General features: G+C 40.9%; 1 protein-coding gene across 1 annotated transcript; it reads right to left on the reverse strand.

The window, feature by feature from the left end:
• Window positions 1-793: 793 nt before the first annotated feature.
• On the reverse strand, window positions 794-8,820 carry cipcb (CLOCK-interacting pacemaker b). Its single transcript, XM_084954412.1, is given in 4 exon segments — window positions 794-5,215; window positions 5,217-6,046; window positions 7,282-7,454; window positions 7,554-8,820. Coding segments are annotated over 4 exon segments (1,161 nt in total). The 5' UTR covers window positions 7,663-8,820; the 3' UTR covers window positions 794-5,166.
• Window positions 8,821-13,937: the final 5,117 nt, after the last annotated feature.

The raw sequence follows: 13,937 nt of genomic DNA on the forward strand, positions 1-13,937 counted from the left end.
TTGAACGGTTTGGAGTAAAAGTTAGAGGGCCGTGGATATGTGCAGAGGAAGAATACTGGGTATGCTGGACAAAGGATGTTGAAGATAGAGCTGCCAGGCAAGAGGAAAAGAGGAAGATCAAGTAGTGAAGGAAGACATGGAGAGGTATGGTGTGATAGAGCAGGATGCTAGGGATAGGGTGAGATGGAGAATGTTGACCCGAGAAGACTGCAGCTGAATGGCAAAGATTCCCTGGTGGTGACATGCAGTACATTTTACATAAAAATAAATAAGATATTAGCATACAGTTAGTTTTAGACTACCGTGGAGCAAGTATTAATGACAACAGGGTCTACAGGATCTAAAGCTTGAAAAAAGTGACTGTTTTACTGGGATATACTGATCACATTTGTTTGGCACTGGATTATTAACATTTAAAAACAGTGTTCATGTTCATTACATATCAAGTAATGGGCCACCTTTAAAAGCAGTAGGTGTAAAGCCTGAGTTCCAACTAAAATTAAAGAAACTACAGCTACCCTGTTTGTGTCTTATTTTCATGTCATGAAAGCAGAGATTTATTTTTAACCACTTCCTTTTTCCACACTCAGCTCTTGTGATGAGAGAGGTGTGCTGAAAGAAACGCAACACGTTTCATTGTTTCTAATCTTGTTTCCAGCTGAGATTATACAATTCAATGTTTTCCTCACTATGTGACCTCTGAGTGCTGTTTTAAATGTCAACCAAGCAGCAGTACCATTCAAATGGACATGTTTAATTGTAGAAAGGAAAAAAAGAAAGAAACCACAGCAGCTTCTTTGGAAAGACATTTATTACACAAACAATGAGTCTCTAACTTAAAATGTACAAAAAAAGAGCCCTAAAGCATGTAACATCAAACCTTTTCAGTCTTAGTTTATAAGATCTTTGAATGATATAGCTGAAGTGTTTTACAACAAGTTACTTATAACAAGTCTCATGTCCTCAGAGGTTTTAAGACGTAAAACTCAAAAATTTCCCACTTTGGAAAGTCTCATGAGGACTTCAACAACTTCCTCTATTTCAATTTTATAAAGGGAAAAAAAAAAGACAGCGAGCTAGGCACATCACATTCAGTCTGCATAATCCTAAAAATATATATTTGAGCTGATATTTAAATATATTTTTGTCCATCGTTGTTGCTGGTGTACTACTGAAACTGAAACCAGCATCTTTAAAGTGACAAGGCAGACTGAAATGCACTGAGGAACCAAAGCTGCCAGTACTTAACTCAAAATCCAGTGTTACCAAACTGTACTTCTCTACAAGCTGACCGTTTAACAAAGAAAAAAAAAAACTGCAGTCGCGCAACATGATCAGGAACACAGCATGTGGCATACACACTAGTATCATCAGAAACTTGTGGTTTGATACAGTTCATAAATAGTCCATTACATAAGCACATCTGCACAAAAAGGAACTTCTTCCACACAAAGAAACCTGGACAGCGACATGATAATGGCAACGACTACGCACAAGCAGGTAGCAACAAGTACATGTAAAGAAAGCACAGAGCGTTTTTGTGCTATTTTCAGCCGAAAGTTCAGTGACCTTTTCATACGTGATTTATTCCACTGGCAGTGAACCAGCCTCAAAACAGCTAGAACTTCAGAAGAAGGCCGTCCCGACATTTTTAAGATTTTTTTCTTTCTCGTTTTTGAACTGCGCAGTGAACCGTTAAGAAAACAAACTCAAAATTTATCCTAGAATCATTTACAGCCGAGGACAAATCGGTCAAGAGTGTTTTAAACAATTTCATAAACTCGGGTAAAAGTGTGAGGTGGAAACCTGGTCCAAGGAAAAATAAAAGGAATTCTGCAAAGACAGCACCTGAAAGTACAGAAGAAAGTGAGACAGTTGTAAAATGATAGTATTTGCTGTTGGCTGAGGGGAGTTAAAAAAAACAAAGAGCAAAATCGTAGCGGCCATCCTGCTGCTCGAGTATCTCAATAAGGCTTTCACCAAGAACATAGGGTAGACAAATTACTGATCTAGCATTACAAAGCCATATGAAAAGTTAGATATATAGGCTATGGCGTGGAAGAATTTAGTTTTCTTCCATTTATTTAAAAAATGAATTCATAACTGAATGGTGGGTCTGTTAACATCTACTGATTTTAGACCATATAATCCAGTCATCATATTTAGCTTGTTATTGTAGAAAAGTTTAGAATGTCACTGTGACACTGCCTCGACATCTCGTCTGTGGTTATTATAGAAAGTCAGTGGAAACTTATATGAGCCAAATGCATCAAACAAGGCGACACATGGAGCTTATTTGAGATAAAGTGGGAGTAAATAACTGATTACAAGTCAGGAATTTCATTTAGAGCCAAAGCGACTTCGAAACAACTTATTCTCAATACAGCTGTCTCGAGTACAAAGGATCTGAAAGAGCAGACTCAAAGGTCAGGAAAATACTCCAAACTGTTGCATGCTGGACGATAAGGTCACAAACAATCGCAGAAGGATCAGAGGGGGTGGGGTGGGAAGCTGTGTTGTGTATTACAAAGTCGACTTTTACAGATTGTTTTACAAGGCCATGAGCTGAAGTTTCAAAACTCATCTGAACTTTGTTGCAGATTATGTGGAAAATATGATTTCCGAGGGTCAAGCAGTCATTTATCCAGCCACAATAACCACAGCACTCTCAGTAGGAGAGACGCTAAGCCACTAAATCCTTCCAAGATTGTTGATACAGATGCATCTGTATCTGTGTTGCTGACAGTGAAATTGGTGCACTGCAGTAAGAAAGTGGGTGGAGTAAGTTGGATGACCTCAAAGTCTTGAGTGCAACCTAAAAGGCTGGATGTCAGATAGCACAACCTCCCTAAACTCACATTATAAATTTGGTTTGGGAGTAGCTTAAGAAGGAAGCAAATCAAAGAATTTACTGCGTTCACTTTAGAAACTTGTAATCTGCAGCTGGCACTTCCCCCAGAGTCAAAATATCTGTGATGTTGAGAGTTGAGGACAGAAGTGTTTACATGTTCGCCTACTGATAAAACACAAGATGTAGGCTGAGAGCACTTCAAATAAGCAAATACATGACAAATGTGCAACAATACAGACGTCATGTTTTTTTGTTTTGCAGAGTACCAACAATTCATTCAAGAAAGAAACCAAACCTCTGAGTTTTTGTTTGTGTGACAGACACCTCCACGTTTTATGGTAACATTTTAAATAAACCGTATTCATGCTTAGATGGCAAGTTTAAACAGAAGGTATATAAAAGTATCCCTCTGCACTAAGAGACAATTTTAAGTCAACGTAAGCACCGTAGGAACAGAACCATCACACCAAATATTACACAATCACATGCACAATGTACAAAAACACATTTAACACTGCAGAAACTATCAGTAATAGAAAAGATGAAAATGTTATTTATTGTTATACTACATAAGTCATATGTATAGATTAGTAGTGTGCTTATGTGTTGTAATACACTTCATGTAAAAAAAAGAAAACAAAACAAAAAAAAAAGCTACAGTACCATAGCTGCCATTAAATTCTGTCCAGAAATTGCTTCAGAGCTACTTTTACATTTCTTAGTGCAAATGCAAAGTTATCTGACATACACTGGGTTTGGATTTTAAGGCCATGATTACAAAAGAGAAACTTAAACTTAACTGTACATTAAAAATATCTGGAATTTTTAAAGGCCATTTATGCACAACGACTGGTCTTCATCAAGAGTTCTAAAAGATGGGGTTTTTATTAGTGGACTAAAAAAAAATTACAATAAAAAGTTGGAAAAAAAGTAGCTCTATAAACACATGTAAACATACAGGAAAAACTCTGCTCTTGAAGGCAGTCAATATTGAAATATTAATATTACGCCCATGTGTTGTTTACACTCAAACAGGCCTTAACTACAAGTGGAAAAAGCCAAAAACAAAAACATTTACAAAGGGATGTCAGGGAAGCATTTAAATGGCCATGAAGACAGTTCACACAGGAACATCTGCCATCAACATGATGGGAAAGATGAAGTTTAACTGTCAACTGGCCACACCAGAACTTTCAACTCACATTTTCCAAATTGAGCTTCAACAAAAGACACTGTGTAGGCACATGTAAGTCTGACTATGCTGACAGGCGAAGAAGCCCTGAACACATTCAGTGTGAAACCGTCAGAGACTTTATGCAACTGTAACTGCTGCATGAACTCAATTGGACTTGAATTTCACTGTCAACTTCGTGTCTGTCAAGCAACGCAAAAGACAACTACCATGAATGATGCAAGTAATTTTTGCAACAAGACATATGATCAGACTGATTTATACATAGATTCTCTTTTCAAACACCTTCTCATGTTTATCCAGATTTAAATGGCCAGTGTCAGGATTTAAATTAAGCTTTGTTGTACTACAACTCCACTGGGAGAAGAAATTCTTAGAGCTTCTGAGTTTTGATTGCTAAAATTGTCACCAGCATGGAGACAGCTTCAGTGGAAGAGATTTAGTCCGGCTCAGTGAGGAAGAACATTGAGCTGCGTCTGCCTTATTTGGTCCCCAACACAACAAGCCAATAGTAGTCCAGCAGTCAGCACTTGAAGTATGTGGCTGTCCAAAGCTGTCTTTTTTGCACAGCGTGTCCTTCGCAGACAGGCTGTTGACCCATACATTGCGTTTTTCACCTTTTTTTTTTTTAAAGATTTCTAAAAAAAAAAAAAAAAAAAACATACACTACAGGCTGACAGCAACAGCCTACAGCAAACTGTACAATGTCCACAGAAAAATTTATAAGGGTATTTTTGTATTTTCAATTTATAATCTTAGCACACCGACTGCTTCTTTCAATAAATATTTCCCCTCATACAGGTGCACAACACATGTGCACGTTGGTGGCCAGCTGACCGCCTCCTATAATGTTACAATGAGTGCGACTCTTAAATGAGAGACAATAAAAAGTCAACACCAACTTTTTTTTTTTAGGTTAGCTTGGTGTGTCAGGGCCCTAAGGCAGCCGGCAGCCTAAATGTAGGCCACAGCATGCTGCCTATCTGAGAGTCCGGGGGGTGGGTGTGTATTGTGGGGCACGCATTACTTTCGGTCCATCTGTCTCTGCATGCAACCAACCACCAATCCTTGTCTTCCTTCCCATCTCAAGTCTATAGGATTACTATGAAGGCCGAGTTCAGGTCTAATCTGCTTTTAAACTGGACTGAACAGATCGCTCTTTCTCATTCTCTGTCTTCTTCCAAAAGAGTGGCCTGCAGTTTAACACAGATGCTGGTGTCTCCGCTCCGCAGAGCCTGAAGAAAGAGGTCTGTTTGTTTTTTCAGCCGGTCTATGTCGTTCTGCGTGCGCTGGTTCTGCTTGAGGAGCTCCTTGGTACGGAGTGTGATGTCTAGCAGGCCAGATTTGCTCAGGATGTTGTAAGTGTTGCAGAAGCGCTTCCTTCTTGTGTCAGCATCACCGTCACTGTCGTTACCTTCACTCAGTGAGACGACCGCTGGGGAAACAGGGAGTGTGTAGTTTTTGGATCCAGTAGCATGACTGAAAGACAGCAAAGTCGTACAGTCTGCCTGGCTGACAGCCGATGAAGGCCTCTCCCTCACAGGAGTGGTGTTGGTTTCTCCTGTTGAGAGACATGATCTGCTCTGGAGCAAAGGAGACAATGCGGTGGGGGTTGCAGGAAGACCAGGAGTGGTTGGGCCAGAGTTACCAGCACTATTACATAAACTTCTCTGTGGCTTCTCTCGCTGACAGTGTTCTCGAGTGATGGAGGTCAAAGTACTACATTTCTCTGACCCTGAAGAAGAAGAGGAGGAGTAAGTTGAGTGGGCAGTTCCTCTTCCTGAGGAGCTAGAGCTGTCCCCGGGATGTGGGGCAATCTTTGGGTAGGATTTTAGGATTGGAAAATACTTCTTAGGGCGTCTGTGTTTAGAGTTGACCTCTTTGGTGCCTGAGGAAGCTTGACGAGAAACCACAGGCTGGATAAAGACCACCTGAGGCTGCTGAACCACCTCCACAGTTGGACTAAACCCCCAGGGCTTCAGAGCAGGAGGATTCTCTCCAGGCTGCAAACAACAAGAGCAATATTGAAAGCTCTGAAAATCAGGTCAGCATCACAGCTCATACAGTTCCTTAAGGAGCTCCCGGGTGCTCACATAGCAACCAGTTCTTGTGTGATCATCTCATTTCTTTCTGAAGAGTACCCATACAGTACGAGTCTACATACCACACTTTAACCCAAAAAGGACATATTTATGAGACAGCTGTCATTCTCCACTTGCCATCACTAGCAGAATCTCCAGTCTTCAGTGGGTTTAAGCAGTTTTCAGACACAACCTTGGGACAATGTTGGAAGAATCAGGTCAAAACATCATCCTAAGTTACCCTTTCTCATACAACACATACAGACCCAAGTCCATTTCAGATGTGCTCTCATTACAGGAAATACAATGATACAGTGTTATAGGTATAGGCGCCGGAGCTAATACACATGACACCCACTCGCTGAGGTTACACCATGCAAATACCTGTGCGCAATCAAGCATCACACAGTGCTCTACTAGGTTACCAATAATTTAATGTTTGACCTGACCACTTCTGACTTTGTGTTCTCACATGTGCCCCCGTCTGCTAATGTCTAGAAAAGCTCAAAGCTACAGAACATGTGTGAAAATGGTTTTAGAAACCACAGAATTACAGTTAGCAAATAAAGTTTCCATTTCGCTTTTCTCAGTAGCTCCCCCATATTCTCTGTCACACATTTTCACACATCCAGTCACTTGCCATCTCTGGGGACACTGAAATAAATCTTTTGCACACAAACATCGCTAAATTAACTTTCTTGTCAATATAGATGGCCTGGCCCACCAATTTCTGACTTTAATGTCAGGCCCTGACATGTGGCTCATTCCTTAGGAGAAAAACAAGTTTGACCCAATCAGTGCACCAGAATTTATTATTTCTGCTAAAATAAACTGGAAAAACAAGGCAAAAAAATAACCTTGAGATGCACACAGTTACATTTTATGAAGACAAATCCTTGAAAGCTGTACTTTATCGAAACACCATGTTGGTATCACCGAAACACAATTAAGAGCAACACCACTATTCCTAATGAAATTCTTCAGATGCCATAAGAAAAAAAATAACCTACGGATGAGGCATAATTAAGACAACGTAGTTCTTGGTTTGATACTGTGAATGGAATTCAAGAGATTATTTATTTTGGGGGTTTTTTGTTTGGGGGTTTTTTTCTCGTTGAAATATTGTGGTTTTATAATTAAGCCTTTCCCCAAATTACCTGCTTGAGCAGGACATTGTTCATGATGATCATGGGAGAGAGCCCACCCACCACTGCAAGTCCAGAAGGGTGGGTCCCTGAGCCAGTGGTCCGTGGTCCCTGCTGTACAACAGGGTGTGGTGAATCCTCAGAATCTGTGGTGTCCATCGTGCTCATGTGCTCTGAGCTCGCATCTACAGATCAGATGGAAGGGGTTAATTGGGGTTCAATTCAAATTAAATGTCATCTTCAGAAACACTTCAATATTTTGATATGAAGGAGTGTAACTAAACCTGAAAAGCCAGAGTCTCTCTCTGAATCAGCATGGGAGCCTCCAGGCTTCATGATGACAGGAAGGTTTCCTGCCCTGGTGTGATTCTCTGCCTTCCTCTTTGTGGTCATCGCTCTTCCCGCAGCACTGACAAGGTCCAGCTCTCCGCAAGCTTTCACAAAACTACATCAGCACATCAAAAGCGAAAGCTGGGACAACACTAAGCAGGCCCTCTTTGTAAAGTCATAAACATAAAGTTGTAAAGTCACAAATAGACACTGTTGGTCATCTTTTTAGCTGACGCGACCAGTTACATAGACATAAAGTTTTTTAAGACTGTAATAAACAACTCCCTCTTCTTGGTGTGGGTGCTTTAGATTCATTTGACCTCATTAAACAATGCCAGCTGAATTTATAAGAACACAAACCCACAATATTAGCCATTGGGTCATCTTTTATTTATATTTCACCCAAAACGTGTGTGATTAACGTAACTAAATGGAAATACAAGAAAACTTCGCCTGCATAGAATATAAATGTCAAATTATTCAGCTGTACCTAATCTACATAGATAAATACAGTCACTACATAAAGCTATTCTTACTGTGCATGCGATGAAGGGTAGTTCTTTGGGATAAATAACTACCGTTTAAAGTAACTTACAATAAGACAAAGAACACTTGTGAAACGCAAAATAGACGACCTCATTATTACAGTCAGGATTTGGGTTAGCTACTTTAAGCTAACCAACTAGCTAACCATTGTTTACGCTAACCAAAGGTTGATAGCCAAGCTAAAGTCAGAGCGTCAACTCGCACTAGTACTACTAATAGTGACAGTATACACACACACAAAAACGCAAAACGTTTAAAACTTCGAATACACCTACTTCGTCCTTGGGGCTGCTTAAACGTCGTAGTCCTTAAAGCCGACGTATACGACCGTATATCCGGGTAGAGGCTATAGCTGCAACTCAACAACTTCTCTTCGGTGGGGTCGCTGGTGCTGCTGCCCAGATACGTTGACTAGAACTCGCTGGTCCACGGTACCGTACACGAGACAGACCGCCCCTCCCTGCCCTGTCTGCTCGGTCACATGCGGAGCACGGTGGCAGCCGCCTATTGCAGATAGGCTTAATTATCCCCTTTGAGGTTCAAAGTCAAAAGCTGGTAACCGATGGTGGATGAGTTTCTGGTCACCTCATATAGCAGCTATTGTTCAAATACGTCGAAATGTAAAGGACGGTATATTCGTTAGAGCCATTGTGCCATATTTGGTAGTTAAAGGCGTGCCCTTGTCTGGAGTGTCAGCCACGTCACGTTCAGTGCCCGCCCAACAGAGACTTCTCCCGCCTCTGATTGGACAGTGGCGCCAGCAGCTGAAAAACGTGACCGCTGCCAAATGTGTGGCAAGTTAAGGACATTGTGTTCGCTGTGCAGTTAGAGGTGTACTGTACAGCGTAGGCATCTCAAATGCACCATTGGGGAATCCAGTGACGTGAGAGTGATCTGTTAGGCTATATTACATAATATCGTGGCTGGCCTGCAGCTAACCCAAGGAGCTCAAGTCTCCTCTGCAGCATGTCTGAAGAAATAAATAAACAAAAGACGAGAACTTTTGGAACGAACTAGAGGCCTCAAGTATGCTGTATATGAGTAGACAAAGCCACACAATCTCATAAGAGAAGGAAAATGCTCATGTGTAAACATTTAAAATAATCAGTACCTATTTCGTTTAAAATAATTTAATAGAAAAACATGTAAAACAACAGCCAAAAACAAAACGTGGTTTATTCTTGCGTACAATTGTGACCAAAAGGATAACATGAAAAGTTAAAACTACTTTTATAATCTTAATTTGAATGCAATTTGTGCAGAGTAATGGCTATAAGGTGCTTGTTTGCATTGCCCGTGACCCCAGAAAGAAAAGGGGGCTGTCAAGCTGAAGAATGAATCCTATGAAACTTGGTTAGCTTAGGAGGCAGCGGAGACTTGGGAGGGAGCTGACAAGTACAAGCAAGCCAAGCAGAGTATATTCATGGGAGTGGCTGAAGAAAAACCCGGGTGTGGAAGGAGTTCAGTGAGACCATGGAGCTGGACTTTCATTCAGCCTTGAAGTGATTCTAGCAAACAGTTAGGCAACTAAGGAGGACAAAGAGGCTTCCCGTGTACATTGTATACTGTGCTGCTGACTACACATGGCATCATCCAGACATTGCTCAAGTGTTGTCCATCATATTTGACAACCACCAGCCTTTAGGCCTGTGTAACTGGGGACTTATTCTTCACCATGGTTGTCACAAAGTGGTGGATAAGATATTGCCACGGTCACATGTCTTCAATACCTCAATAGCCAGGTCGTGGAGTACTTTAAAGATCTCCTCAATTCAACTGACACACCTGCAGTGGAAGCTGAGACTGAGGACAAAGAGGACAACTTCCCACATCCCTGTGGCTGAGGTCACTGAGGTAGTTAAACAACTCCTTAATGGCAGGGTTTCTAGGGTGGATGAGATTCACCCTGAGTTTCTGAAGGCTCTAAATATTGTGGAGTTGTTGACATTAGGTGGACGTCAGGAGCAGTCACACTGAACTAGCAGATTGGGGTGGTGGTTCTTCTCATTACGAAAGGGGGCTGGTACACGTGTTCCAACTTTTGGGGGATCACCCTTCTCAGCTTTGCTTGGAAGGAGGAAAGATGTGGTTTTTGTTCTTGTCGTGGAATACTGGACCAGCTCTTTATCCTCTGAAGGATATTCAAAGGTGCGTGGGGGTGTGCTCAGTCTGTTCCATGTATAACTCTGGTGAGAGCTTGGGTCACATTACCAGTCATGAGTCAGAGTTTTTCTCTGTGGGTGTGGGACTGCACAACACTGGCTGCCATTTGACACCATTTCTGTTTATGGACAGAATTTCAATGTGCGGCCAAGGCATGGAAGGTGTTGTCAGAATGTCATCTCTGCTTTTTGCAGATGATGTGATTCTGTTGGCTTAAATGTGCAGAAACCTTCAGCTCATACGGAGGCAGGTTGCAGCCAAATGTGAAGCAGCTGGGAGGAGAATTAGATCCAGAAAAGGGTTGAGTGCTCACTCCAGGTGACGTCCTGTTAGTCCTATGTTAACATGTTTTAATAACTTTTCGTTTGGGGACTTGTGACACCGAATGTGACACTACACATTCTGTTTCAATATTTGCTTAAAATGCATTTAAACATAATTCAGAAACATTTTTGAAACTTCTAACTGCTCTTTTTTTTGGGGGGGGGGGCATAAAGAGAGTAATACATGGTACTTATTTCTCATCTATGAATTCAGAATTCAGTGATGACTGATTCAATTCATTAAATGCTTGCTCCTTGTCTAGTGAGCTTGATAATCCACATTTGTGAAATACTATATAAGGAAGTGTTGCTTTCAACCACACGCTTATCTCACATGAACCTGAAAGGCCCTGTATGCAATACAAATAAGTGAATAACAGTACGGTGGCACGGTGGTTAACACTGTTGCCGCACAGCAAGGAGGTCCTGAGTTCAATTCCACCATCTGTGTGGAGTTTGCATGTTCTCCCCGTGTTTGCGTGGGTTCCTTCCGGGTACTCCGGCTTCCTCCCACCGTCCAAAGACATGCACTTAGTGGAGATAGGTTAATTGATTAATCTAAATTGCCCATAGGTGTGAATGGTTGTCTGTCTGTGTGTGTTAGCTCTGTGACAGACTGGCAACCTGTCCAGGGTGTACCCTGCCTCTCGCCCTATAACAGCTGGGATAGGCTCCAGCGACCCTGAGAAGGATAAGCAAATGGATGGATGGACAGTACTCTCCTGTTCTTTGCACACTGTTTTCTGCAGATAAAGATCTTATAGTGTCCTCACATTACAGACCCTAATCGTCTGCAAATCTAGATAACAGAGAGGGGTTTAGGTTTTTTTTTTAAGAATTGGAGTGGGTTTTATTTCATGACCTTATTATGTTTCACAGTAAAGCACCATTCGTGTATTCGGTGTTCATGACAAAAAACAAAAATACTGACTCATGCATGTAAAGAATTATCCTAAGTTTGCTGACTCTTTGTTAAATTATGCAATAGTTTTCTTGTGATTCTTAGCCATTTTGTGCATTTTCTGTCCCTGCATGGCTGATTTTGGTCAGAGAATAACTAGAAAATCAGTACTTTAAAAAAATGACTATGTGCTAATGTACTAATACATTCTACACTAACCAGAAACAACATTAAAACCACCAGGTGAAGAAGACATGAAAAGTGGATAATACTGATTGTCTTATTTTAGTGGAAACTTTGAGTATTGGACTTTTCCAGGAACCACTTAGGTACATGGCAATCACATGCCTCGCAGTTTCACTCCAAAAACATAATTTTCATGGGATTGGTTCAAGAAATGCACACAAAAAATATTATAAAAGAAACGAAGATTTTCCCCCATGTTTAAACTCTTTAGATCCAATCTTATGGAATACCTACCAGATGGACTGATCAAGCCTGTGTCACAGAAGTCCCACCGTGCAACCCAGAGATTCGTGGATCCCTGGGAAGCATCAGTCGGACCTACACATTACAATTTCGTGCCTGAAAACTGGGGACCGGAAAAGACTTCTATCCTATTCTTTAAGTGATGAAACTCACAGGCATGTTGCAGTGAGCAATTACCAGTCAGTCAGGCACAGCAGTAATTTCGTCTTTGACAGCCTAATACAACTTCCTAAATTGCCTAGAGGTGCAGCATGCACACACAGACGTGTGCAATATTTCTTTTTTAAACATGCAATACACTATACGAAAAGGAAACAAGCATCATTTTTGATTTTTTGGTTTGCCTAGCTTCTCCAACACATGAATTATGTCTTTTTCATCCCAGCAAATATGTTTTATTTTATATTCCCTGAAATCTTAGCCTGATGATGTTACTGTCAGTTATTGTTAAATTTACAAAAAAATTCAAGATACAGAATGTTTTTTAAACAAGCGATTTATTCAAATTTTTATTCTGAGCAAACAACAAGTTAATTTTCATATAAACACTTCATCCAACAGCCAAACTGTGTGTTTGTGTGCGCTCATTCAGCATGGGTTAGTCTGTTGGCCAATGTGTTTGTTTGTGTCTGACATTATATATACACTATGTGGAACTTTCTGAATCTGTTCCTCAAAACTGTTCCTAAAACCTGATGCTGGGGACTTTTACTCGTCTCACTCTGGGTAAGTTCACTGTCCTCACTGAGAGAATAACCCTAACTGTCCAATCACAGTTCTTGTGCCCAGTGACAGCACTGACAGGAACTCCCCTCTTTTCACTCTCTGTGCAGAGCAGTTTATACACCACTCTGCATTTAATCATTATTTATTCAAATCTGTCTGTCTGTCTTCCAGAATGTGTCTTTCGTCCCCTCCCCTCCCCTCCAGCAGGTCACCCCTACCTGAGTCTGGTTCTCCTTTTAAAATGGAGTTTTTCCTTCCCACTGTCTCCAAGCACTTGCTCATAAAGATTCGTCTGATGTTTGGGATTTTCTCTCTATTTTTTGTAGGGTCTTTACCTCACAATATAAAGCATGTTGAAGTGGCTGCTGTTGTGATTTGGTGTTATATAAGTAAAACTGAATTGATCCGAAGTTAGTATAAGTTCATATTAGTGGTTGGTTTGACTATGTATACACACCACCACCCAGTGCTCTCGAAACATTAACACAGAGGTTCTCATGAGGACTCCAGTTCCTGTTCCAACACGCCTGATTCAAAAGATCACCTGGGTATTATATGCTGTAACAGCTTGATAGCAAGACAATCATCGGATCAATGGTAGCAGGGTGGCGCCTAAAGCAATCAGTTTCCATAACAACAGAACCTCTGCTTTAGTTTTTGCCCCAAGAAAAGTGATCTAACTGCATAATGTTTCCCTCAGGTAAGAAACCCCTAAAAAATGCTGTTTTAGGAAACTAATTATATCAAAATCTATTTACAAACAACCAAATATACTTCTTTATATATTTGTGTACATGCTCATAGTTTTTAATTTAAACATGTGTAAAAATAATATTAGTCTTGGCAGTAGCTGGCACCACATCCAATGTGGATTTTGTTCCTGACAAGAGTGCTTCGCCACCAGGTCAAAGGTCAGTCCCTCATCTCCTCCTCATTTTACTGAACAATAGGTTGGCTTCAGTCATTAAATGAAACGGACACTGCAATAACCCAAAAAATTCTGGTTTGTTGTTTGAGGTTAACACCACGCCACAGAGGGATAAACATGCGACCTATCCAGAGTGTTCCCCACCTTTCCTCCTATCACAGCTGGGATAGACTCCGATCAGAAAAAGATCATTTTTCATGATAAAAACATGATATAGGATTAAAATAATAATAATGACTTGGCTCAGGGGGGGTTTCTCACT

The sequence above is a fragment of the Perissodus microlepis genome, chromosome 15 (genome assembly GCF_051167445.1).
Source record: "Perissodus microlepis isolate ML-2025 ecotype Zambia chromosome 15, ASM5116744v1, whole genome shotgun sequence".
NCBI lineage: Eukaryota > Metazoa > Chordata > Actinopteri > Cichliformes > Cichlidae > Perissodus > Perissodus microlepis.